This window comes from Lytechinus pictus, chromosome 5 (genome assembly GCF_037042905.1).
Source record: "Lytechinus pictus isolate F3 Inbred chromosome 5, Lp3.0, whole genome shotgun sequence".
NCBI classification, from domain to species: domain Eukaryota; kingdom Metazoa; phylum Echinodermata; class Echinoidea; order Temnopleuroida; family Toxopneustidae; genus Lytechinus; species Lytechinus pictus.
This window is the reverse complement of record NC_087249.1, coordinates 14,331,251-14,354,440: the sequence shown is the minus strand read 5'-3', so window position 1 is coordinate 14,354,440 and position 23,190 is coordinate 14,331,251. Positions and strand designations below refer to the sequence as shown.

General features: G+C 36.1%; 1 protein-coding gene across 1 annotated transcript; it reads right to left on the bottom strand.

Annotated features, from left to right (window-relative positions):
- Positions 1–16,208: 16,208 nt before the first annotated feature.
- LOC129260485 (dehydrogenase/reductase SDR family member 11-like) lies at positions 16,209–22,648 on the bottom strand. Its single transcript, XM_054898457.2, has 8 exons — positions 22,522–22,648; positions 21,392–21,523; positions 20,395–20,598; positions 19,968–20,062; positions 19,281–19,413; positions 18,784–18,876; positions 18,069–18,134; positions 16,209–17,609 (listed from the first exon to the last, which is right to left on the bottom strand). The coding sequence occupies exons 2-8, from the start codon at positions 21,521–21,523 to the stop codon at positions 17,568–17,570; spliced, it is 765 nt and encodes a 254-aa protein (XP_054754432.2). The 5' UTR covers positions 22,522–22,648; the 3' UTR covers positions 16,209–17,567.
- Between the last annotated feature and the right edge of the window lie 542 nt (positions 22,649–23,190).

Below are 23,190 nucleotides of genomic sequence, written 5' to 3'. Positions count from 1 at the left end.
TACCCCACTAATTTTCGGTATTTGGCTATTTGTTGAAAAGTCACCATTTTGGAGCCCCCATTGAAGCAAAAAGGTGTCTCTGATATATAGTTCTGCCACTTTTATTGCCTTGAAACCATTTAGAGAGGAAAGAATAGGCTTTGCTCTATCAGCTACATAATTTTGTGCTGGCAAATAAAAGCCTACCCCTTCCGGGGGCTGTCGAAATCAGCCCCCTTACCCCTTTGCGTTATTGCCTATTTATTGGAAATTCACCATTTTTGAGCCCATATTGAGATAAAGAGGCATCCTGATATATAGTTCTGCCACTTTTACTGCCTTGAAACCAATTAAGGAGGAAAGAATATGCTTTGCTCTATAAAGAAGTGCTGGCACATTGAAGCATGTACCCATCTGGGCGGCTGTCCAATCACCCCACCCCTCTTGCATTATTGCCTAATTATTTGAAAATTCACCATTTTTGAGCCCCCATTGAGGCGATATGCACTTCTGCATGCTGTATAAAACACCCAATTTCTCTTTCTTGAAACCACTTGGAGAGGAAAGAGTAGGTTCCCCTCTTTCAGATATATATAACGAATTGCTGCCATATCGAAGCCTGACCCACTTCAGGGGACGATACATGTAGATGTTACCCCACCCTTTTTACAATTTCACCCCACCTTTTTACGATTGTTGCCAATTCATTGGAAAACTCGCCATTTTGGAGCCCCCATTGAGGCAAAAAACGTGTTTCTGGTATAAAGTAGAGCCACTTCTTTATATGTACCTGTTAGAGGAAAGCCTATTCTTTCCTCTCCAAGTAGTTTCAAGGCGGTAATAGTGGCAGAACTATATATCAGAACCGCCTTTTTGCCTAAATGGGGGCTAAAAAATGGTCAATTTTCCAATAAATAAGCAATAATGAAATAGGGGTGGGGTGAATTCAACAGTCCTCTGATGGGGATAGGCCTTTTTTTGCGAGCATGTCTTTATATGTAGCTGTTAAAGTAAAGCCTATTCTTTTTCTCTCCAAATGTTTTCAAGGGTGAAAAACGGCAAAAACATAATCAGAAATGACTTTCTGCCTCAATGGGGGCTCCAAAGTGGTGACTTTTTCAATAAATAGGCAATGCAAAAGGGATGGGTGATTTCGACAGCCTCCTGGAGGGGGTAGGCTTTTATTTGCCTGCACTTCTTTATATGTGGCTGATAAAACAAAACCCATTCTTTCCTCCCTAAGTGGTTTCAAGGCAGTAAAAGTGGCAGAACTATATATCAGAAACCCCTTTTTGCGTAAATGTTGGCTTCAAAATGGTGAATTTTTCAATAATTATGCTATAATGCAAAAGGGATGGGGTGGTTTCAACAGCTTCCTGGAGGGGGTAGGCTTTTCTTTGCCAGCACTTGTTTATATGTAGCTGATAGAGCAAAGCCTACTCTTTCCTCTCCAAGTCATTGCAAGAAAATGAAATTGGCTGTACTATATAGTAGAAACGCACTTTTGCCACAATGGGCGATTAAAAATGGTGTAATTTCCAATAAATAGGCAATATACATGATATAGAGGGGGAGGGGTTGACTTAGACAGCCCCTGAGTGGGATAGGTTTCGATGTGCCAGCGCTTCTTAATAATATGTAGCTGATAGAGCAAAGTCTAAGCTTTTCTCTCCAAGTAATTGCAAGAAAATAAAATTGGCTGTATGATATAGAAACGCCCTTATGCCTCAATGGGTGATCCAAAATGGTGAAATTTCCTATAAGTAGGCAATATACATGATATAGAGGAGGGGGTGACTTTGACAGCCCCTGAGAGGGCTAGGGTTCGATGTGCTAGCGCTTATTTATGTAGCTGGTAGAACGAATTCTACTCTCTCAAAGCTATAAAATACTATAAGGCACAGACACTTTTTTGCCTCAATGTTGGGTCCAAAATAGTGAATTTCCAAATAAATTGGCAATTAGCAAAAGGGGGAGGGGTGAATTCCCCAGCCCCCCCCCCCGAGAGGGGTTGGCTACGATGTACGTGCCACTTCTTTTGATGTAGCTGGTAGAACAAAGCTTACTCTTTTCCTCTCCAAGTGGTTTGAAAGTAATTAAAGTGGCTGTATTGTATAGCAGAAATGCCTTTTGCCTCAATGGGTGCTCCAAAAAAACAGTAACTTTTTCCAACAAATAGGCAATATACAACAACATGATATAGCCAAGGGGGGGGGGACTTCGACACCCCCACCCCATGAAAGTGTTAGGCCTTGATGTGCCAACATTTTGTTTTATGTAGCTGATAGAGAAAAGCCTACCCTTAACTATCCAAGTGATTAACGAGCAGAGATAATTGCATTTAATTTGTAACTATACATTATACATATTATACATGTTATACGTATTAGTCTATGGAAATGCATACAAAAAGCGACATATCTGAAATTGAAGTATTCAAGTTTGATACCTTATAAATTTGCTAAAAAGAATGATACAGAGTTGGAATTTCATCCATATGATAATAGTATATCAATAAAGTTTTCTGGAACATTTCAAGGTAATTGATTCATTTTTCTTAGAAATATGTTAAATCATGTATTTGCAAAATTTTCAAATTTTGGAAAAAAATGTCAAAAAATGCAGTTTTCTACTTAAAATCTCAGCCAAATAACCTACTTATCTCCTATAAATGGTACCAAATTGTAGGAAATTTATATATCTTTCATATGACACTAATTTTGTGGCAATGGAATGTTTATGTCAAAATCTATGTACAAAAATTCAAATGTTCTGAAAATTTGGCGGCCATTTTGAAAAAAGCACCCTCATGGGTTAATTTTCAGGATACAGCCTGGTTACCTCATATTTTCATATTCAGCGTGAAAAACTGGTCTAGAAGCACTATATGAAAATTTATCCTTTTCCGTGTGGCACCTTGCTCAATTATAACCGGACTAGTACTGTTAAGGCCACTTCTGCTTTAAATTAATGCAAAACATCCAACCCCATACCCTGTTTCACAATAATCCAGTCTAGGATCCGTGATTGTCTCCAAAGAGACCAAGACTGAGACAATGACCACCAAGAGTCAGAGAATGAGATGAGATACAAGACACACATTCATTGACAGATTGAAGAAAAGCAGAGAGATGAACTCTTTTTCACAATTAACTCATTTTCAGTGTCTTGCTCAAATTAATCTAAGGACATCAGGATGCTGCCATCCAAGGTCATGGCCTTGAAAAATGCTATTCAAATTTGTAAAGCAAAATTATTCCCTGAGACTTGTCAGATAAAATACCTGCTTTCCAGCTGAATGTATTTTATGAATATCCTCACTTGCAATATACCTTCCTATTTAAACAAAATCTCATGATACAGAGGTGAGTTTTCATCGAATTACATGTCATCATTTGAGAAAGTGCGCAGTATCCACCTCCAATTTACACCAAAATTACTTCCACACTTCAATAATTCTGAACAAAGCGCTGCAACAACAAAGAAAGTTAATTTTAATCAATGATTTTTTTTGCAGATGGGACATTATATAATTAATTAGCATGTGGGGTACGTGCTGTAGACTTCATAAATGCAATTATATCATGCAAATCTCTGAGCCAAGAGAGCATCTTTACTCACTAATCCAGCCATTTATCCACATAGAAAACAATGACGAATGTTGGAAAGCTAATTGAAATATCCTGAGGGGAATCTTGCTACACAGCATATATCTTTTTATGTATGCCTTATCTTCTTTTTAGGTTTGAAAATTGGTAGTCTGGGCAACATCATAGACTGTGTCATTTGTGATTTACAGATATGGCAAGTTGCGGAAAATCGTACACTCTTTATTACTACCCAGTCCTAAGCTGAACATTGCTGACTGCAAAATAATAGTGGTGCTGACAAAAAATTCTTTACAGATCTCAATACGCTAATGTTTTTGTGTAAATAAGTGCCTCGGTATATAATTAGCATTAAAATAAAACGGTAATGAACTTACGTCAATATAATTATTGTGATACGGTGGCAGCACACATATGGACAGTGCAGTCACCGTATCGATCTAGAGGGGGGACGTGCTTGGGAACGGATCAATGCAATTACTATTATGGGAGCCATTTGTGCCCTAGCTGCCACCACAGAGTGAATGTTTTTATATAGCACCCAGATGAGGGAATCGGTCGACTGGGTTCAACTTGGAACCAGAGCATAGTCATTCAAAGGTCAGCCATCGGATCCTCTCACATTGCACATGGATGGATATCACCTGTATGTCTGTACTATGTTCGTGCCAGCAGGGGCAGCATCTGGGGACATTCTGAATGCATTTATACATCAACATATTGGGGGCGTTGTGGCCTAGTGGTTAGGACTCTCGTCTTTTGATCAGAGGGACATGGATTTGAATCCCAACCATGGCATGTTTTCCTTCACATTGTGCTGCACTCAACCCAGGTGAGGTGAATGGGCAGGATTGATTCCTTGAATGCACCAAGTGCCTTTAGCAGCTGGAGCTTAAGCCGGGGTGATATATAATGCGCCATTTAATAGGCAACTAGATAATTGGTGCCTCATAAATGCTTTATTATTATCATTATTAATATTCAGAAAAAATCCAGTGTTGACCTCATGGGGAAATCATAGTTCCCTGAGTAAAGAAATCTATTTTCAATACTCCTCTTTCTTCATATCCTCCCTTTTTCCTCCTTCTTTTCCCCCTCAATTTAATTTTGGTGTTACTTGAGAAAATCATGGAGTTAGTTATCCCCTTTGCCCCCCCCCCCTTGGCATTGCCCCTACTTTAAAGATAACCGAATCATTATCCAAACATGCAAGTTCATACTGTATCTTAAAATACATATTTTTATTTTATTTTCAATAAATATATGTCAAATATTTCTTCTTTACTGTTAACAGGTTGCAGGTACATTATTTAGACTGATGTACCTGATCAAGGTTATCCTAACGTTTACTAAAAAATCTAATGATGTCCTTTAAATCAGAACTGTGTCAGGGCAAGTTTATTCCTCATATAATCTATCAGAACATAGTGATAAGCTTCTTTTTTTTTGGGGGGGGGGGGACTTGCCAAAACGTCAAAATACAATTTGTATATATAGAAAACACATTATTACACTGTTATCTAAGTTAGATGTTAACCTATTCATGACTGAAACTTAGTGGTCCCTGTTCAAAGTCTAAGTGAATTATAGAATTCAATTGTAATTTGGGTTCCATGACATTTGCTCTGGCGACAATTGCTCTGCTCTAAATTCCACACACTAATTAAATGACCAACTTTAACCCTGGGTTTAACAATATACCCTACCCTAAACCGAACCCTACGCCTGACATAAAACCCTATGGCAACCCTAACCCTACATCTTAGATAAAATTAAGCCAGGATTTATTGTCGCAGAAGCGAATGTCGTGTCACAGTAATCAGGGCCTCATTACATTAATGTCATCATTATGGTAGTTTTCCATGCGATGGTAAGCTGCATTGAATCCTTGATTTGGATTGGCTGTTGATCAGCGTTACCATGGTAGTTACCATTGGATGGCAAAGTTATGCAATCTTTATGCAACGGGATCCTAGAGAATTCAATACAGGTGGCTCTGCTTAACTCAAATCTCTTGGGATCAAAGAAATCTGTTAAACTTAGGCAAAGTGTGACTAGCCTCTTTCGCAATTGGTCTGCGACCATTTTTTTATTTTTTGGTCACACAACAGGATGCAATAGGCATCAAGTGCTATCTATCTCATAAGATCGCAGAATCACATATTACATTAACTAGTTTGCACCAAGCTGGATTAAGATGTTTCAAGTGGTAAAGCTTATAAGATTAGATAATTTCATTTCAAAATAACTTCTTAAAGCGATTTATTTATCCAAATACTGATATAAATGTACATATACACTTAGCTGTACATGTATATCATATTCATTGTACATTTCTTCTTTTTTTTTTTTTAATTTTTGTAAATATGTATTTCAGTACCATTACAATAATTACTTAAATGTGCATAAATAAGACAACTAATTTTTGTGGGCCACATTGGCTAATTAAAGTTTCCTTTTTTTTTTCAACTAGATAATTTGGTACTGTATTACCTGATCTTTTTTTCATTGAAAGACTAACATGTATAGCCTTATAAACTTTATTTCACTTTTATAAATGTGTATATTATTGCAAGCATTTCATTCATATGTAATGACATGTTATTAAATATGAAGATATATGACGGACAAACAGACACGTAGCGTTATTGTTATTGCTAACTATTCTCAGCTGAGCGTAGTTAGCTTGTAAATCAACCCCACTCAATACTTACACAGACAAATACCCAAACGTACATGTATATCCACACACAAACTACACGGATCCATTATCGAGACCTGCATATGAATAAATTGATGATTGTTTAATATTTCATGCCTGTACGAAGCCTGGTATGCCGTTCAATAACGTCTTGAATACAGCACACTGAACATGTGCGGAGTCGATTTCTATAATTGCGAGCGTAAATTCAAGGTGATAGGTTTATTAGTGCAGATCACTTGAGAATTATCCGTCTATTCCTTGATGAGATCACCTGCTGTACTACATGTAGGCTTAAAGCAACTAACATGTAATCCATGTCTTTCTTATACATTCAGCTTAAAGAGGACTAATGTGTAATAATTACGCACAATCTTTTCATAACATACATTCATAATGATATTAGTCCCCGAAAGTGGTGGTTATTGCCAAGATTTTGAAGGAGGGTTCCAATAAAATGACCAACCAAGATGCCTTATAGTTGTCAGCTTAGTGGCAATAAACCTCAAAGGGGAAGTTGGGGGAGATCTAGAGTATCAATGGTAGGAGGGATGGTTTCATAAATGGGGTTTGTTACAGTAATGCACCATCTTACGACTGACTGGAAAATTCTTGGCCAAATGTACGTCTTAATATTTAAAATTGTATTAGCTAAAGTATGTTTTATTGAACCATGTAATTAAATTTAAAAAAAGAGTTGCTTTGTGCAAGATCCATGTTCATACAGGATATTTTAGAAACTTCTGAACCACTTTTGTCCAATCAAATATTACTGTGTTTGTAAGTTAGGATCTAACATGAAGTCACTTTCACTCTAGCTTTCAAAATACTGAAAATCCAAATTTTCTTCTCCAACAACTAAACAATATTCCTTCTCCCTTACAACATAAAGTTATAAGCCTCTGTGACAGAGAAGAAAAAGAACAAAAATGTCTATTCAGAATATTCTACGACTGACCTGGAAGGAGAGAGAGAGAGAGAGAGAGAGAAAGAGAGAGAGGGAAGGGTAGATAGTGTCTGTATGTGCTTTATTTATGAAAATTTTTGGGAGAGAGATGCATTACATGTATCATCCACTGTATTTATATATGCATATTTTTAATGATTTGAAATGCATTTGTATGATGTGTTGTAAATTAGTATCTTTTTAATGAATTGGAAATAAAGACATTGAATTGAAACAGATGCTGATAGGAGAGAGGGGATAGAAGTGTGTGGGGGTTTTGGTGTGGTAGAGATAGGACACATGGAGAAGTGGGATAGAGAGAAGGGAAGGGAGAAAGAGAAAGACAGGGAGGAGAGGGGGAAAGAGAGAGATGGGAGGGTGTGGGTGTTTATGGGAGAGAGGGGGACAAAGAGAGGAGTGGGTTACAAAGAAAGGGGTAAACAGAGAGTGGGGGAGAGGGAAGAAGGAAGGAGATAAGGGAGATAAGAGTGTGTGGTTGAGGGTGTGGGTATTTGTGGAGGATTTGGGAACATGGGTAGACTCGGGATATAGAGAGGGGAAAGAAAGAAACAGAGGTAGAGAGTCAATAAAGTGTAATAGAGATGGAAATGAAAGGAAAGGGTGGACAGAGAAAGAAAGTGTAGGGGTGTGTGTGTGTGTGTGTATTTGTTTTGTAGGAGAGAGAGGGTTCTAGGAGATACAGATAGGGGAGGGAAGTGGGATACAGAGAGAGAGAAAGAGAGAAAGAGAAAGAGTGTGCGTGTGTCAAAGAGAAAGAGTATGTGTGTTTTTTATGGGGCATTGCAAGAAACTTGCAATCAATTGCAAGTATAATTTCAGTCGCTAAATCAAGCAAATGTCGTGCAATTAATTACAAATTTGTGATCGATCGCTCATGTGCTTCATGAAACAAGGAGTGTAATCTGATTTGCTACAGATAAAACTGATATATTGTTTGTAAAATTGCAACAGAATATTTGCGATTGATTGCAAATATTTTCTTGCAACACCCCCTAAGAGAGAGGGTATGTGGGGTGTGTGTGTGTGACAGAGTACGTGTGTGGATGAGAGAGTGTGTGTGTGTGGCAGAGTATATGTGTGGGTGAGACAGAGTGTGTGTGTGACAGTGTACGTGTGTGGGTGAGAGAAAGAGAGAGAGTGCATGTGTGTCAGTGTGGGTGAGAGAGGGAGTGTGTGTGAGAGTCTTCAGCACCCTGGATATAAACTCACACCTCGCCTCCACCACCCCTATTCACATGTAAATGAAGAAATATTGACACAGTTGCACATGTGTTTCCTTTGTGGACTTTAGCTACATATTTCTCACCTTGTAATAACAAAAAAATGCTGTCTATGCAGACAATAAACACATCAGAACTTAATCAATGGCAAAACAATAGAATTATATTACAGTATTACTAGTTCAGTTATTTATGATCATCACTATTTAGTATGAAGTATTACCAACATTAGTATCAGAAAGAAATATAATACAGAAACTGTACTTTAAAATGAATTTTAAAAAGCAGGCCTTTTATTAAAACTAAGGTTTGAAGTTCAGGTTTATGTTATTAACAAAATAAAACACTAACATTTGGGAATATCAATCATTCAACCATTTTGATACATTATAAATCAAAGGTGGATTGTAGTGCTGGGTAATATTTCAATATTATCAAATCAAGTGATATTGAAAATATTGAATATTCGATAATGGCTTTATGACTATGTTGATATATTGCGGTAACAAACATGCCTAAAATAATGTCAACTATGAAAAGTTAATCATTATTTATTGACTACAAATTTGGCTCTGTATTGCTTCTTAACCAACTCAGAAGTTCATAAGTTAGTACCCCAAATACCCGCTTTTCAAGGACAAGCACCAATGAAAGTTTTCAATTTCCCCCTTACCTGCTCTCACAGAATTGAAGCTCAAAATATATTTGATTTTCAGAATCAGCGATATATCGTTCTATCGGAAATTATCTGCTGGTGATAATTGACTAACATTGAAATAAAATATTGACCAGCGAAAGGGCATTATTCAATAATCATGTTTTTATAGATCAACCAAACATCACCAACATTGTAAATAAACTATACTGAAAGAGAGCAATTATGTTTTAAAATTTCTGATCGCCTAAATGTATATTTGTTCTAGCTGGATATCACAAGGAAAATACTGGAGGGTACCCATCCAATTTACAGATTTTGAAAAGGACAATGGAGCAGATAAAAGCAATTCTGAACGGCACTTGAGAATATAACCAAAAGCTGGTATCAGCTATACACCATACACAATGCACGATTGCCTGAGGTATCCATCCTCGCATTATAACTCTAAGCTTCCTCACAGGTACACGAGCAGTGAAGAGAGATAGAGAGAGAGAGAGTGGGGAAGGTAGATGGAGAGACAGAAGAGAGGGAGTATGGAACTGAGAGTGTTAAAGAGAAAGAGGGGGGGAGAAACAGGAGGAAGAGAGAGAGATGACACGGTAAATTGCATGTCTTTTGAAGGAGTGGTTGATTGGATACGAAGGTATGCTTATTGGAAAATTGCTGGAGCAGCACGCATGTACAGTCCGGTAGATGGCCATTATATTGGCAATGAATTTCAAATATTGTATGGTATAGAGAGGTACCCTGGTAAAGCTTGATGGCGATACATTATGCCTTTGTTGGCGGATGAGTATTTATTTCCTCTCCTTTTCTGTGACTGCAGCCAAGGGAAATGAAACTTGTAAAATGATTCTTAGGTAAACAAAGGCTTGGCTAAAAAGCAGCATATGATTGATGTTATCGTTGTGCTTTCGGTTGAATGTGCTTTGATTCTTGTATTGGTTTAAACAAAGCTGAAATAACTTTTTGTGAATTTCAAGCAAAAGATTAGGCTTTTCGATAAATCACTTTCAATCACACAATAAACGCATCAATATGCTTATGGTGCATGCACTCACATTATTTGCATTTGAAGGGGTTATTTATCATGAAACTTTGTATTACGGTTTACTCTTTCTCTTGTTTTTTCATATAACAAATGAAATTTCTTTTTATATCAGCACATTTTCATTCATCACAACACTTTCAAACTTTTCCTTTTACTTTTTATTTAATTTTTTGTTGTTCAAATTTTTAATATTTACTGACTGTAATTGTACATCTTCTATTGTTTATGTCTGTTTTACTGTTATTTTCATTTCAATACGTTTGTAAAAACAAATGAGAATGAAAAAAATCTTTATTATTGGTATCAAGACTGATATTTATGTGTATCAAAACTAATGTTCAACCAAAAATAAAGGTAAAAATCAACCAAAATTTGGATACATTCCAACCAAGGATTTGGTGATATATGTCCATTCTAGGGGTCACATGTTCACCAACACATTAGTTATCAGGGCTTATTATTACTATTTAGATTTGATTAGCACTTCTGGTTGTTAGAGAAAAGCCATCAGCTATGTTCTGTACAGTACAAAAAATGCTACAAAGGAAATATTGTGTAGCAGTCATAAAAAAGGAGTAAATTGCAATTTGATACTGGTCAGGAATATTATTCCCTGGTTATTTTGACAGGCCCTTTTTAAGATGGGTCTTAGTTTAATCAATGATAAGCTGCTTTCCAAAAACATGTCACCTGCACTTTTAGTGTGGTTAATTACAATATTCCAGAGGTAATTGACCCTAAACAAGCCTAATGAAGTGCCACCTATCAATATTTCCAACGCACAAAATAGATCAGTGGACATTTTATCTAATTTGTAATCAGGATCTTAAAAGTGAGATTTCAACGCTAATTGAAAGAAATGAAACACTGAATCACCAATTTACTGCTATCACATAATATATCACTGAAGTGACTGTAGAATGTATACACTGCTAATTCATGCAGTAAAATTGCTTTTTTAAATTGTTATACAAGGCTGTTATATGATCTTACAGTAGCTGTATAAATGGTATAAACAAGTTTTAAAATCTTATACAACCAAAACATCTTTAATATATAATTCTCAATAAATTAAGCATGGTTGATTAAACTGCTAAAAAACTAGTAAACAGTGTTTTTACTGTGTATTCAATATTCTTAACAATGCTAATCCTATTACTGTTAATTTTTAGTGTTTCCAGCTAAATTTTAATCATGTACCGGTAGGTAAGCAGAAGTTTAAAGAAATGAAATAACAATAATGGCATTCCTACACAATACGGTCTTTCTGTTAGGTACTATATGCACTCGCGGATCCAGGGGAGCCGGCTTTTGAGAAGAAAAATTAAAATTTGTAATGTAAAAATGCCATTAAAACAGAATTGTGCCCCCCCCCCCCTTTTAAAAGTGAAGACCTTTTTTTTGCTTGATAATTTTTTCGGGGATCCATTATCCTTCATTTTTGGTTAAAAGCCTTCTTTTTTTGCTTGTCAAATTTTTCCTCGGAAATTTGTGTTCCCCCCCTTTTGGAAAATCCTGGATCTGCCCCTGATTATGTGATACTCCTGTCTCTCCATAATACTTTTCTGACAATATAAGAACTTCACCGTTCAAAGGAGCCAATCATTGGCAACCTTGATGTTTTTGTCTTGAGAATTCAGTTTAATTCAATTGAATCACACTTTCTTATCTCCATGAACCCCAAAACCACAGACAACTTCTTTTAAATTCCATTTAATAGAAGAATACCTTTCATTGGTAAAATATCTGCTACTAAGCTACAGCAAGTGTTTTAAATGATGTGGACATATAGCGGGTAAATAATGCACTCTTTGTTATCCACGACTTTCTGTGATAATCAATGCAATATCAAAGTTAACCATTTCAAATTTGAATGACAAATCATCCAGTAAAGTATTGTTCTATTTTATATTGTGATGACGTCATGATAAATTCAAACTTAGTGGGATTTTGATCCTTAAAGCTCTAAACAGCGAGGCTAATTTAATAACTTTGGAGAAGAAAAAAATCAATAAAATCTGGTAAACACCACAAAAAATGTCTCATGGGTATTCATCATAATTGATGCTTATGATGCTGACAAAAAAGTGAACTCACCTGTTTTTCCTCTTTGACACTGCTCCTTGGGGTGACGATATGTTCCGAGTAGCATCCCTCCACAAAGATAAGCCCTAAAGGTCGGCTGGTAGTTTCATTCTCAAAGTAGAAAAGAAGGTTCTCATAGAGAGCGCACCAACGTTGTTTCCACTTGCCGGTATCGGAACTTTTCTTTTGTAGATTACCAGCGATGGTGAAGTCCGTCTTAGCTCGGCCCGCCAGCATCAAAAGCTGGGAGTCGTCTAAGCGGATTGCTTTCTGCATGGCTAATTCTCTTCACCTTCTTGAGATATTCTGAAAAATAAAAAATGTGAAATGTGAAAAAATAAAGAGAGGGAAAATACAAAGGATCATAAGTTGACACCCCCCCCCCCCTTGAGGAAAATAATTAAAAAACAGCCCCTAATAATTGTTACTAGGTTTAATAGAAATGTACCATTGTGAGTTTTTTTGGGACAGCCCAACCCTGATCTTTAAAGCAACCAAGAACACCTTTGACAGTCTTGCCTGCATTACACAATTCTACATAGCATCAGTACTGACTTTGAAAACAACTAAAATTATTAATTATTCACAAAAATCACCATTCATATGATAATAAAATCATTGTTCATTGGCCCTAAATGACCTTTTACCTTGATCATGTGAACTGAAACTGGTGCAAACTGAATAGTAATATTTGACTATCCTTATGTCCAGGTTTCATGACATGGGTCCACATTCTTTTAAAGCTATGTCATTTAAAAAAACATACATACTTTCACCTTGGTTATTAAGGATTTTAATGTAAATGCCCCAACATGATCAAAGTTCATTGACCCATTGACCATAAATTACCTATAACTTAATCATGTGAACTGATTAAAAGTTCTTGATTTACCATGTCATATTGTATATTTTGTATGTAAGGGGTCACTGTTTAGCAAGCCATAGGCTTCTGTTGTGATTCCCATACACATTTTATTGTATATATCTGCTTTGCATTTTATGAATTACTAATAAATTGGAAAACTGTTGCAAAACCATCAGTGATATCTTATTATCCTTGTCTTTGTTTCATGAACTAGATCTATAACCCTACAAAGTTATGACGTACCCGAACATGGTCAAAGTTCATTGACATAAATTAGAAAATATTGTTTATAAATCGATATCAGTCCTTATCAGGAGGTATCCGTGGTAAAGTACATGTAACGTTGCTCTATTTGTGATCTTAAGGTATAACTTTTCATGCACACATCATCAGAGACCAAGCCTATGCAGTCATAAAATCAACATGTGAACAATATTTTAATGTATATTATACATGTAATTCTCACATATACAACTGTGATCAGCCTTTGTGAATTACAATCCAAACTGTTCTCCTTTATAAATTATTATAAAGTTGAGATCAATAGGAAATCTTTAACTTTCGGACCCTATCTTAACAAAGGGCAGATGCCCGAAAGTTTGAATACTAGTATGAATCTTGTAGCAGTCCCTCTCTAATTCCCATTGATCCAATATGATAATTTTCAGAACTTTTTTCTAAAAAAAAACATAATTAAATACATTCATGTGCATAACAGGCATGGTTGGTTTATCTAATAAAGATATCAACTTCATACCCATACATGCCCCCCCCCCACACACACACACACACCATGTGCTAACGAGCATATCCCCACTGCATCAACTGGCATAAAGACCCAGTAAATCAAGGCATGACAGTTGTCTTAAAGTTTACAAGCTCAGATTTGAGTATCTTCCTACTAATTGAAAGCATTCCTCTACATGCTAGGTATGACTGCATGGCTTCATCTAATTAAGATATGAATTCATCCTACATTTCAATCAATTTTTATTACAATGTAACAAGTGAAAGGCCACAAAAATTGCATATTAATTTCACATTCCAGGTTCCCTAACACACCACTTGTCTCTTTAATCATCCCTACTCGAAAGAACAGTGCCCCACAGTGTGTGACACAGTGTGTTCACAGTGTGGAACACAATGTTAAATCACATTCACACTCTTAAATTTGAGCATTTCAACAGTGTGAATTACATACTAACAATCATACTTGACCATGTGAACACGCTGTAATCAGTCACGCTGTTGAGGTGTCCACAGTGTGAAAATATCTTCACACTGTTGAATTTGAGCATTTTAAGTGTGAATAATAATGTCGTAGTCCACTATGTGAACACACTGTGATCACACCATGTTCTATCCAGCATGCTTATTATTGTGTATGATTACAGAAACCCATATCTACTACAGGGACCCCCCCCCCAAAAAAAAAAAAAAAAAAACCCAACAACAAACAAACAAAAAACACTCAAACAATGAGAATAGGCCTAACTAAGCCTATTGTCAAACTCGGATAGCTCAAATAACTAAAACTTGATTCTATTAGGAGCCTAGAGGGGCAATCATATTTATATGTATATTTCACAATTATCCAAAAGAAGGAAACCAGCATAATGAATTTACACGAACCTGATTGGTCATCGCTTAATATTTCCAGAATTGATACAAAATGTTGTAGTCCAGATATAAATACACACGCACTTGGCAACGGACAAGGCCAGACGGCATCAAACCACGAAACCAATAACGTTAGATTAGCCGGGTGCGTCGGCCCAGTGATCCACAGACTCACGGTTAAATCAGCTGGATGAAACGCAACCTTGAGCTCTTTATCGATCCTCTTCTTCCAAAGCGACTGTTCGTCATGCTCCGCGATTTTTTTTTCTCATCCAGCGAGGTCAAAATTGACAAAAGCGAGATTATTTCCCACGTTTCATTCTGTATCAAGGATGAAATCTCTTTTCTCAATTCTTTGACATCTTGCGCTGATTTTTTTTTCTTCTCCTCTTGTAATCCGGATGCTCGATCGTTTACCAAAGTCCTATGATGGTGAGTTTGCGCGCTATAACGTTATTAACGTATGCCGCCGTCTGCTGTAAATTGCGATCTAATTTATGTAGTGGTGTGTGTGGTAAAGTGGCGGGAGCGAACAGGTGCATTCGTACACGATTTCAGGTGCCCGGAATACTCTCACTCACCCCTTGCTAATACACGACAATCACATTCACACAATGACGAGTTAAAACAATAAGCTGGCGCTGTTTATGATTACGCATCATACTGAATGGTAGCATCAACCGGCAACCTCAACAGAAAAGAGGACGAGCTAATAAAGTTAATGTGCAAGCAACAAAGGTACCCAAATTCAAGTTTATGAATTGATCTCGCCAAAACTGCTCTAGAACTTTATTTTGCTATTTCTCGCCTCTGTATAGAGTAATTTATCCCTCCTCTCCCCTCATCAATTCAATTCTTTATTCCATTTCCATTCAAACATAATACAAAATATAAATCAGATACCATTTTACAGATGAACATTCTTACATCGTAAAAAAAAGGAATAAATTGAGCATAAATGGAAATGGTTTGGGCTCAATTACTTTCTACAATTACAATTACGTAATTGAAGAAATGTTCAATTACAATTATTTTTCAATTAAATTACATTTTATTTCAATTACAGCTACCAGTTACTATTGTCAATTACAATTACATTTGCAATTACTTTCTATAAAAGTACGTCATAAATTAAATCAATTTATATTCTGCATGTACTCGCACCACCTATTTCAATATGATTCTAAGTTACAGAGAAACTGAAAAGATGTAGGTTTATGTCAGAGCACGGATTCTGCCTCTTACTCTCTTTGATGCTGAAGCAGTTGACATGAAAAAAAGGTGATGACATTAAATCATAAATTGAGTAAGTTTATTCTAAAGTAATTGAATGTAATTAAAAGTAATTGACAGTAAGTGAAGTCAATTATTATTTTTTCAATTACAATTATAATTACTTTCCCTTTCGAAATTTCAAATACAATTACAATTACTCCGAAATGTAAACAATTACGTAATTGGTATTGGTATTTATTTTCCATATCACAACATTAAAAAAAAGCAATACAAGGTAAATGTACGTACATAATAAAAATGAAAGGTATTGTGAAATGGCTGGATAAGCCCACGCAGCTTTGTTAATATAACAACGCTGGTCTTCCCTGGGGTCCAGAGCATACATAACAAAAGATACTGTACATGGCAAAAAGAAAAGCATGATTACAAATCCAAGCAAGATATTTGACATTAACAAAAATAATGAAAAACAATAATGGAAAAAAGAAAACTTTGTAAGATATCATCACCCCTCCCCGAAACCTGCCCTCCACCCAACCTTACACCACACCCGCCTTGTCACACTATTATTTACAGATCAGGGCAAGATTGACTTTTCTGATTAAGATTTCATAAAAAGTACAAAGGCTACTTGATGATTTAATTGTATAAGGAAGGTCATTAATTGATCAATTACCTTTTATTTGAGCGAGCCCAACCTTGCTCATCACTCTTTTTCTATCTCCCTCTCTATTTTTCAAATGGTTAAAAAGAACTAAGAAAATTTAGAAAAAAAGAGGAATCATAAAATATAGAAGATTATGCAATTGTTTATTTAGATTTAATTAAAAAAAAACATATCGTCAGTGGTCGAGCGTCCGCCTCATGAACGGGATGTCGTGCATGGGTTCGATCCGGCGGCCGAGTCATAGCACATACTTATAACAATTGGATCTTCTGCCTTCTCACTCGGCGCTCAGCATTTAAATTGGAGGTTAATAATAACAGTATGTTACTACTACTACTACTACTACTACTACTACTACTACTACTACTACTACTACTACTCCTCTTCTTCATACTACTACTACTACTACTACTACCTATCATACAGCAACTATTACTACTCCTACTTGCTAGTATGATTTGATGAATAGTATTTTACTTGGGGTTTATCTGCAAATTAGGTAAGTTGTACATAAAAAAGATCAAATTAACAAATAGATTTTAAGTAAACGATACATTAAACAAATTGACAATTTCCAGTAATGATGATTGATCAGTATATGATTATTTTCCGCTTTAATGCATGCGGCGTTTAATACGTCGACGACTCAAATCGTCGATGCCTGGGGCAATAAGTATTGTCCCAGTCATCGCCCATACAATTTATGTCCTTTCTCTACACCCTGGGTAGCATTCGAGCAAAAGCTTCCAAGCTCAACATCAAACTCCGCTGATTTTCATCTTCTCTATGCTGCTTACTGTTTATCTGTACAAACGTCCTTCGGAGAGGACCTTAACCGTCGGCCTCTGGCTATACTTAGTAACACGCATTTATCGTTTCTTAGCAGTCAGGTAAAATAACCACCACTCTTTTACATCACTTGGTCTGTGTCTCTAACGAGTATATCATGGATCTGAAAAATAATGAGGACCAAACAAATAATACAATACTATAAAAAATAATGTAATACAAATAGTAAAAATAATAGTAATAAAATAATATTGATTATAAGAATAACATTTATCGGGTCAGGTGAATCTTAACACATACACAAAACTGTCGAACGAATTGGCAACTCTCTCAGAATCTTTTTAACCAACCCCAAAGTTAGTTTACATATGAACCAACCAACGACCGGTTAAACTATTCCCAAATCAATTTTTGATGCATTTTTTTTACCATTTGCTAAATTCATACTCGAACCAACTTTAAGTTGATTTAACAAATTCTGAGGGTGCAAAAGGTAGCATATAGATATAGAAAGCCATTATTAATTAATTAATTCTTCTGTTATCATCATCATCATCATCAGCATCATCATCATTATTAGCATTATTATCATATTATTGTCTAAAGTGTTTAATTTTGATACCTGTACATTTGGAGGGACTTGTAAGACCATGACTACGAGTTCGGCAATATCTTCTCTCTTGAGGCACTGTTAAAAAAAAAAACGATGTCAAAACAGCAGCAGATCAAGCAAATGTTTTCTTCCAAGTGACTAGTAGGGCATACGATACGCAATACGACATCAGATAATTAGACAAGTCACTCAAGACTTGGATGACGTTGCAAAAGGGACGAGGCTAATTTGAACGTTGCATTGAATCTTAATAGCCCCGGGACTTACAATATTGGCAGGGGCCGCGGAACGGTTTGGAGGGAGGTGGGGGCTGACCCCGGGGGGCTTATCAAGTTATCATGCAAAAAAAAAATAATAATAAGATGGTTATTTTGCGTTGTTGTTTCTGAAGAGGTAGGGATCAACCCCCTCAGCTCCCGCAGCTCAGTGGTAGTCTGCAGGCACAGACCCTGATTGAAACTTTGATCAGCAAGTGTGTCTCAACGCTAAGACTAGCACATACAAAACTTGCTGTTTCGAGCGAGAGTGCCTTCAGTACACAAGGCATGAGTAGGCCGCACATTCAGGTTTGCACAGCAGACTAGCTCAGTGGCTCCTCCTTTGGTTACGTAAATTATGATCCAATGACAGGCACCAATACCAGATCAAGATTTTTATTTGTTTATTGTTAAATTGTGCTCTCAATCTTTGTTTGCTTGTTTTCTTCTAGTGTAAGGCTACTTACCGGTCGTGTTTGGAGCAGTTTCCTCCCTTTCTCTGGGTCCTCAGGGTTCATCCGAACCACGAACTCACTCTCGACTAACCCTGGAGAAATAGCCTTGAACAAATATATTGATAATTGATAACAATGCTCTGCTCCTTTCTATGTCATTCCTATGAATTGCAAATATGAAAGAACTGCACTGATTGGTCCCTGATCAGTATTTTAATTTTAAAGCGCGTGTAAAATTGATAATGATTGGTCAGTTCATTTAGCGATTGATCGCTAATCTTTGTGTTACAGAGCCCAGTATGACCAGCAGTATGACTATAAAATTTAACTTGTTTTATGCAATTAACAATGTGTATCATTTGGAACAAGCGCTATGTAAATAAAATTATTATGATTATCAATAATCATTAACCCCTTCTTTTTTCATGAAATGTTGGATCCGCCATAACTAAGGAGGTTTTCCAGCCCCCCCCCCCCCCACCAAAACAAGAGAGAAAACATAGCTATACCGAGACTCTGATCTTGGACTTCCTCTGCCTCAGTTCATCCCTGTAGCCTTCTGTCAAGGCTGTCACCATGTGTTTTGTACCGCCGTAGAAATGGAGATGATTGGCGCCTTGTATGAAACGATGTCCTCCCAAGCTAAATATAGATATGATAATATAATAAATAAAAAATGAAAAAGACACACGCATACACACAAAAATTGTTCGACAATGTTGACCTTAAATCTACATATGCAGGTCTACATGTTTCAGCTCGATTAAAACGTTTCGAGTTAACTTAGGCTTATATCTATTAGGATGATTATAACTAATTGTGATAACGCTAATTATGATTATAATAATAACAATTTAATTAATGATAAAAAACAATAATAATAATAATAATAATAACGGCATATTTACCCAGGGTAGCCACTTTAGTTCTGAAAACTGTTCTCCCAGCAGCGGGCCCTGCTATTATTATTACCCCGGCTGGGTCTAGATGAATAATTATGATATGCTAATAATAATGATGACGACGATGATGATGATGATGATAATGATAGTAATAATAATAATGATAATACCGATGATGATGGTGATGATAACAATAATAATGATGATGATGATGGTGATGATAAAAGATATTAATCATCAACCTCCACCTCCTCCTCCTTTCCGGATCAACAACCCATGTGAATTGTATGTTACCTGTTAAGCACAACAATATGCCCATCGTCAACTCCTTTGTCCTTCATATGTTGGATAGACAGGTTCGTGCATAGACATACAGCAATCACATTAACCTGAAAATCAAATTGATTTAATAATTAATTCATTTATTATTCATAATTTTTTTCATCTAGTTAGTTATCTATTTATCTACATGTGTTTTGTAATTCAGTTACTTATTTAATCATTCATTTAGTTAGTTTTTAATAAATTATTTATTTTTCCTTTTAACTATTTAGTGCGTTAGTTTTTGTATGATTATTTAGTAAGTTCATTTATAGGTCTTTACATATTAAGTTAGTCATTTAGTTATTTTATTATTAAGTGTCTTATTTTATCTATCTATCTATATCTATCTATCTATCTATCCATCCATCCATCTAATTTTCTATCTTGATAAACTTACATCTAATGCTTTTTGCCATTCTTCTGGTGTACCATCGAGTAGCGATGATGGAAAAGCCATTCCTGCATTGTTAATACAAACATCTACACCGCCATGTTCGGTCTTGATCTTTTCAAACATGGCGTAGATCTGATCCCTTTCAGATAGATCACATTGGATGGGGATGAAACAGCCACCTTCTGCCTTCAGCTCATCTTCTATTGCCTACAGGTACGATAGAAATTAGTTTTGATATCATATTTAAATCCCGTCACAAGATTTTGCTTTCAGGGAACTACGCCTTCTTCTGTTAAATAAAATAATATTTTTATGACAAATGATTTTGTCTAGTTCATATCGAAAAATCATATTTTTTTTAAAGTTTGAAAAAAAAACCCTCTTATTTGAATTTGAATTAATTTGTCATGTTTAGTATGCATTGTACATGCGACATGTTGGGTTCCTTTGCAAAGCATGTCATTTGATTTGAACGGGACAACCCGGTCTTTTCAATGAAAACTTATATAAACGAATTAATTAATTAATAAATGAATGAATAGATAAATAAATGAATAAATAAACAATTCATTTGATTAATTAACAAATGAATACATGAATAATTAAACAATTGTAAAAGGAAAGACAGCCAGAAAGAAAGACAAAAAAGAAAAAGGGAAAAAAAGAAAGAAAGAAAGAAAAACACACATAGAATCAAAGAAAGAAAGAGAAAGAAAATAATTCGATCAGTATTTATGTCATTCACACGTTATATTATCGCCGCTTGCGATAGATTGCAACAGGTGATAACATGCTATTTAGTTATCACCACCATGACCACAAACGATAGGTAACATGAAAGTGGTGATGAAGCGCTGTGCACAAGGCACGGTGCACGTACGTTACTCATGGTGATCTCAGGTCCACCCAATTGCATTTGTTCATATGAGGATGAATGATTGGTGCATAGAGCTATTATAGCTCTATGATTGGTGACTAACTTATACACGGGATCACTGACCTCTAATTTTCTACTATTTCTTGCGCATCCGACCACCTTCATACCATGTTTGACAAGAAGGCGAGAGATAGCCTCTCCTATTCCTTCTGATGCACCTGTCACCAACGCTAGTCTTCCTCTCCAACGATCCATCTGTTTAATAATAAATAAACAAAAAAGTTGATATACATGAACGATATTAGAGCAAAGTTGGCTCAGTCGCTAAAGCGTCTGCCTGTCGAACCAAAGATCGTGGGTTCGAGTCCACCCCGGGCGGATGAGTGAAGCCAGTGCGTTGTGTGTAAACGTCTCTCCCCTGTTTCATAATTATAGATGCCGGCAATGTTGCAGTGGAAAGCACTCCGTCCCTCGGATAGGGCGTTAAATGGAGGCCCCGTGTAAGGGAGAGTCACCACCTTTGCACGTTAAGAACCCAATGCACTATTCGTATAGGGGGAACCCCGGTGTAGTGGTCCACCTGCATTTCCCCCAATCAGTTATATCGGGAGGAGAGACCTGCAGGTCACAGTTCTGTGTGCACGCCCTTCTAGGCGACCCAGATTGGCTGGGCAGGCTGGCTCCTCCCAAAATGCGCCTTTGAATGTCTTTGACAGATATATGGTCCTATTAAATCGCGACATCAAACCATTCTAAGACCGACATCAATCGTTCTATTAACAACTAATCAAGACATCAAAAAGTTGTGTTAGTACGACATCACATCGGTATGTGGATGACAACAAAAGAACGATCATATCAAAACGTTCGATGAACGACATCAAATAATTATTCTATGAATTATATCAAATCATTATACGAACGTGATGTGATTTTTTTAATTTCTTCAGCCCATTAGCATGATTAGTACTGAAATAAATACTTTGTATTTCAATTTGCTTTCGGAAAGCTTTCGGGGGATCAAGGGCGACTTTTGTTTATAACTGTACATAGAATTTGAATATGGTGAAGGGTAAAGGAATATAGAAACTATATAATTATATTCATGCAATATTCGTGACACAAAGGGCACTTTACTTGGCCCGATTGTTAAAGGCGATGAATGGAACTTACAACGAACATACATTTTGTTCTCATATAATGCTAATCTCATTTAACGTATTGTCAGAGTGAAAAAGAAGAAAAAATCATACCTTTGTTGATGTTGATGGTAGTCTTTGACATTCGTTGCCCAATATCAGAGTTGTAAATTAAAGACAATGGTTGAATGCAAAACGAGTGAATTATCTTCAGCTATCCATGTGTAGCAATGTTCGACTCGATGACCTTTGGTTGCTTTAAATCTACCCCGAGCAGCACGAATAAATATTTGAAGTAGATAAGAATACAAATGCTTAGTTTACAATTTCTTTCACCGTAAGGGGCGCCGCCAAGCTGTTTTAATGAACGACCGGGGTGAGGAAGAAGGAATAAACATGAAAGTAATGTAATATTTTTATCAATTGAATTGAAGACCTGTCTATACTCTTCTTCCTTCTTTTTTACATTTTTACCATCTCCTTTTTCTCTCCTCTTAATAATAATACTGATAATAATAATAACAAGAACAATAATAACAATAAATAATGATAATAATAACAACAACAATAATACTACTACTACTAATACTAACAATGATGATGATGATGATAATAATAATAATAGTACTGTGACAGTACCCTATAGAGCAATCCACTTTTGACAACCTTGACCCCTGCCCCCCCCAAAAAAAAAAAAGATTTAGAAAAATATAAGTGTTCGCTCAAGCATGTGCAAAAATTGCATTTCTCTCTACCATGTGATAGAGAAGACTCTAGCACATG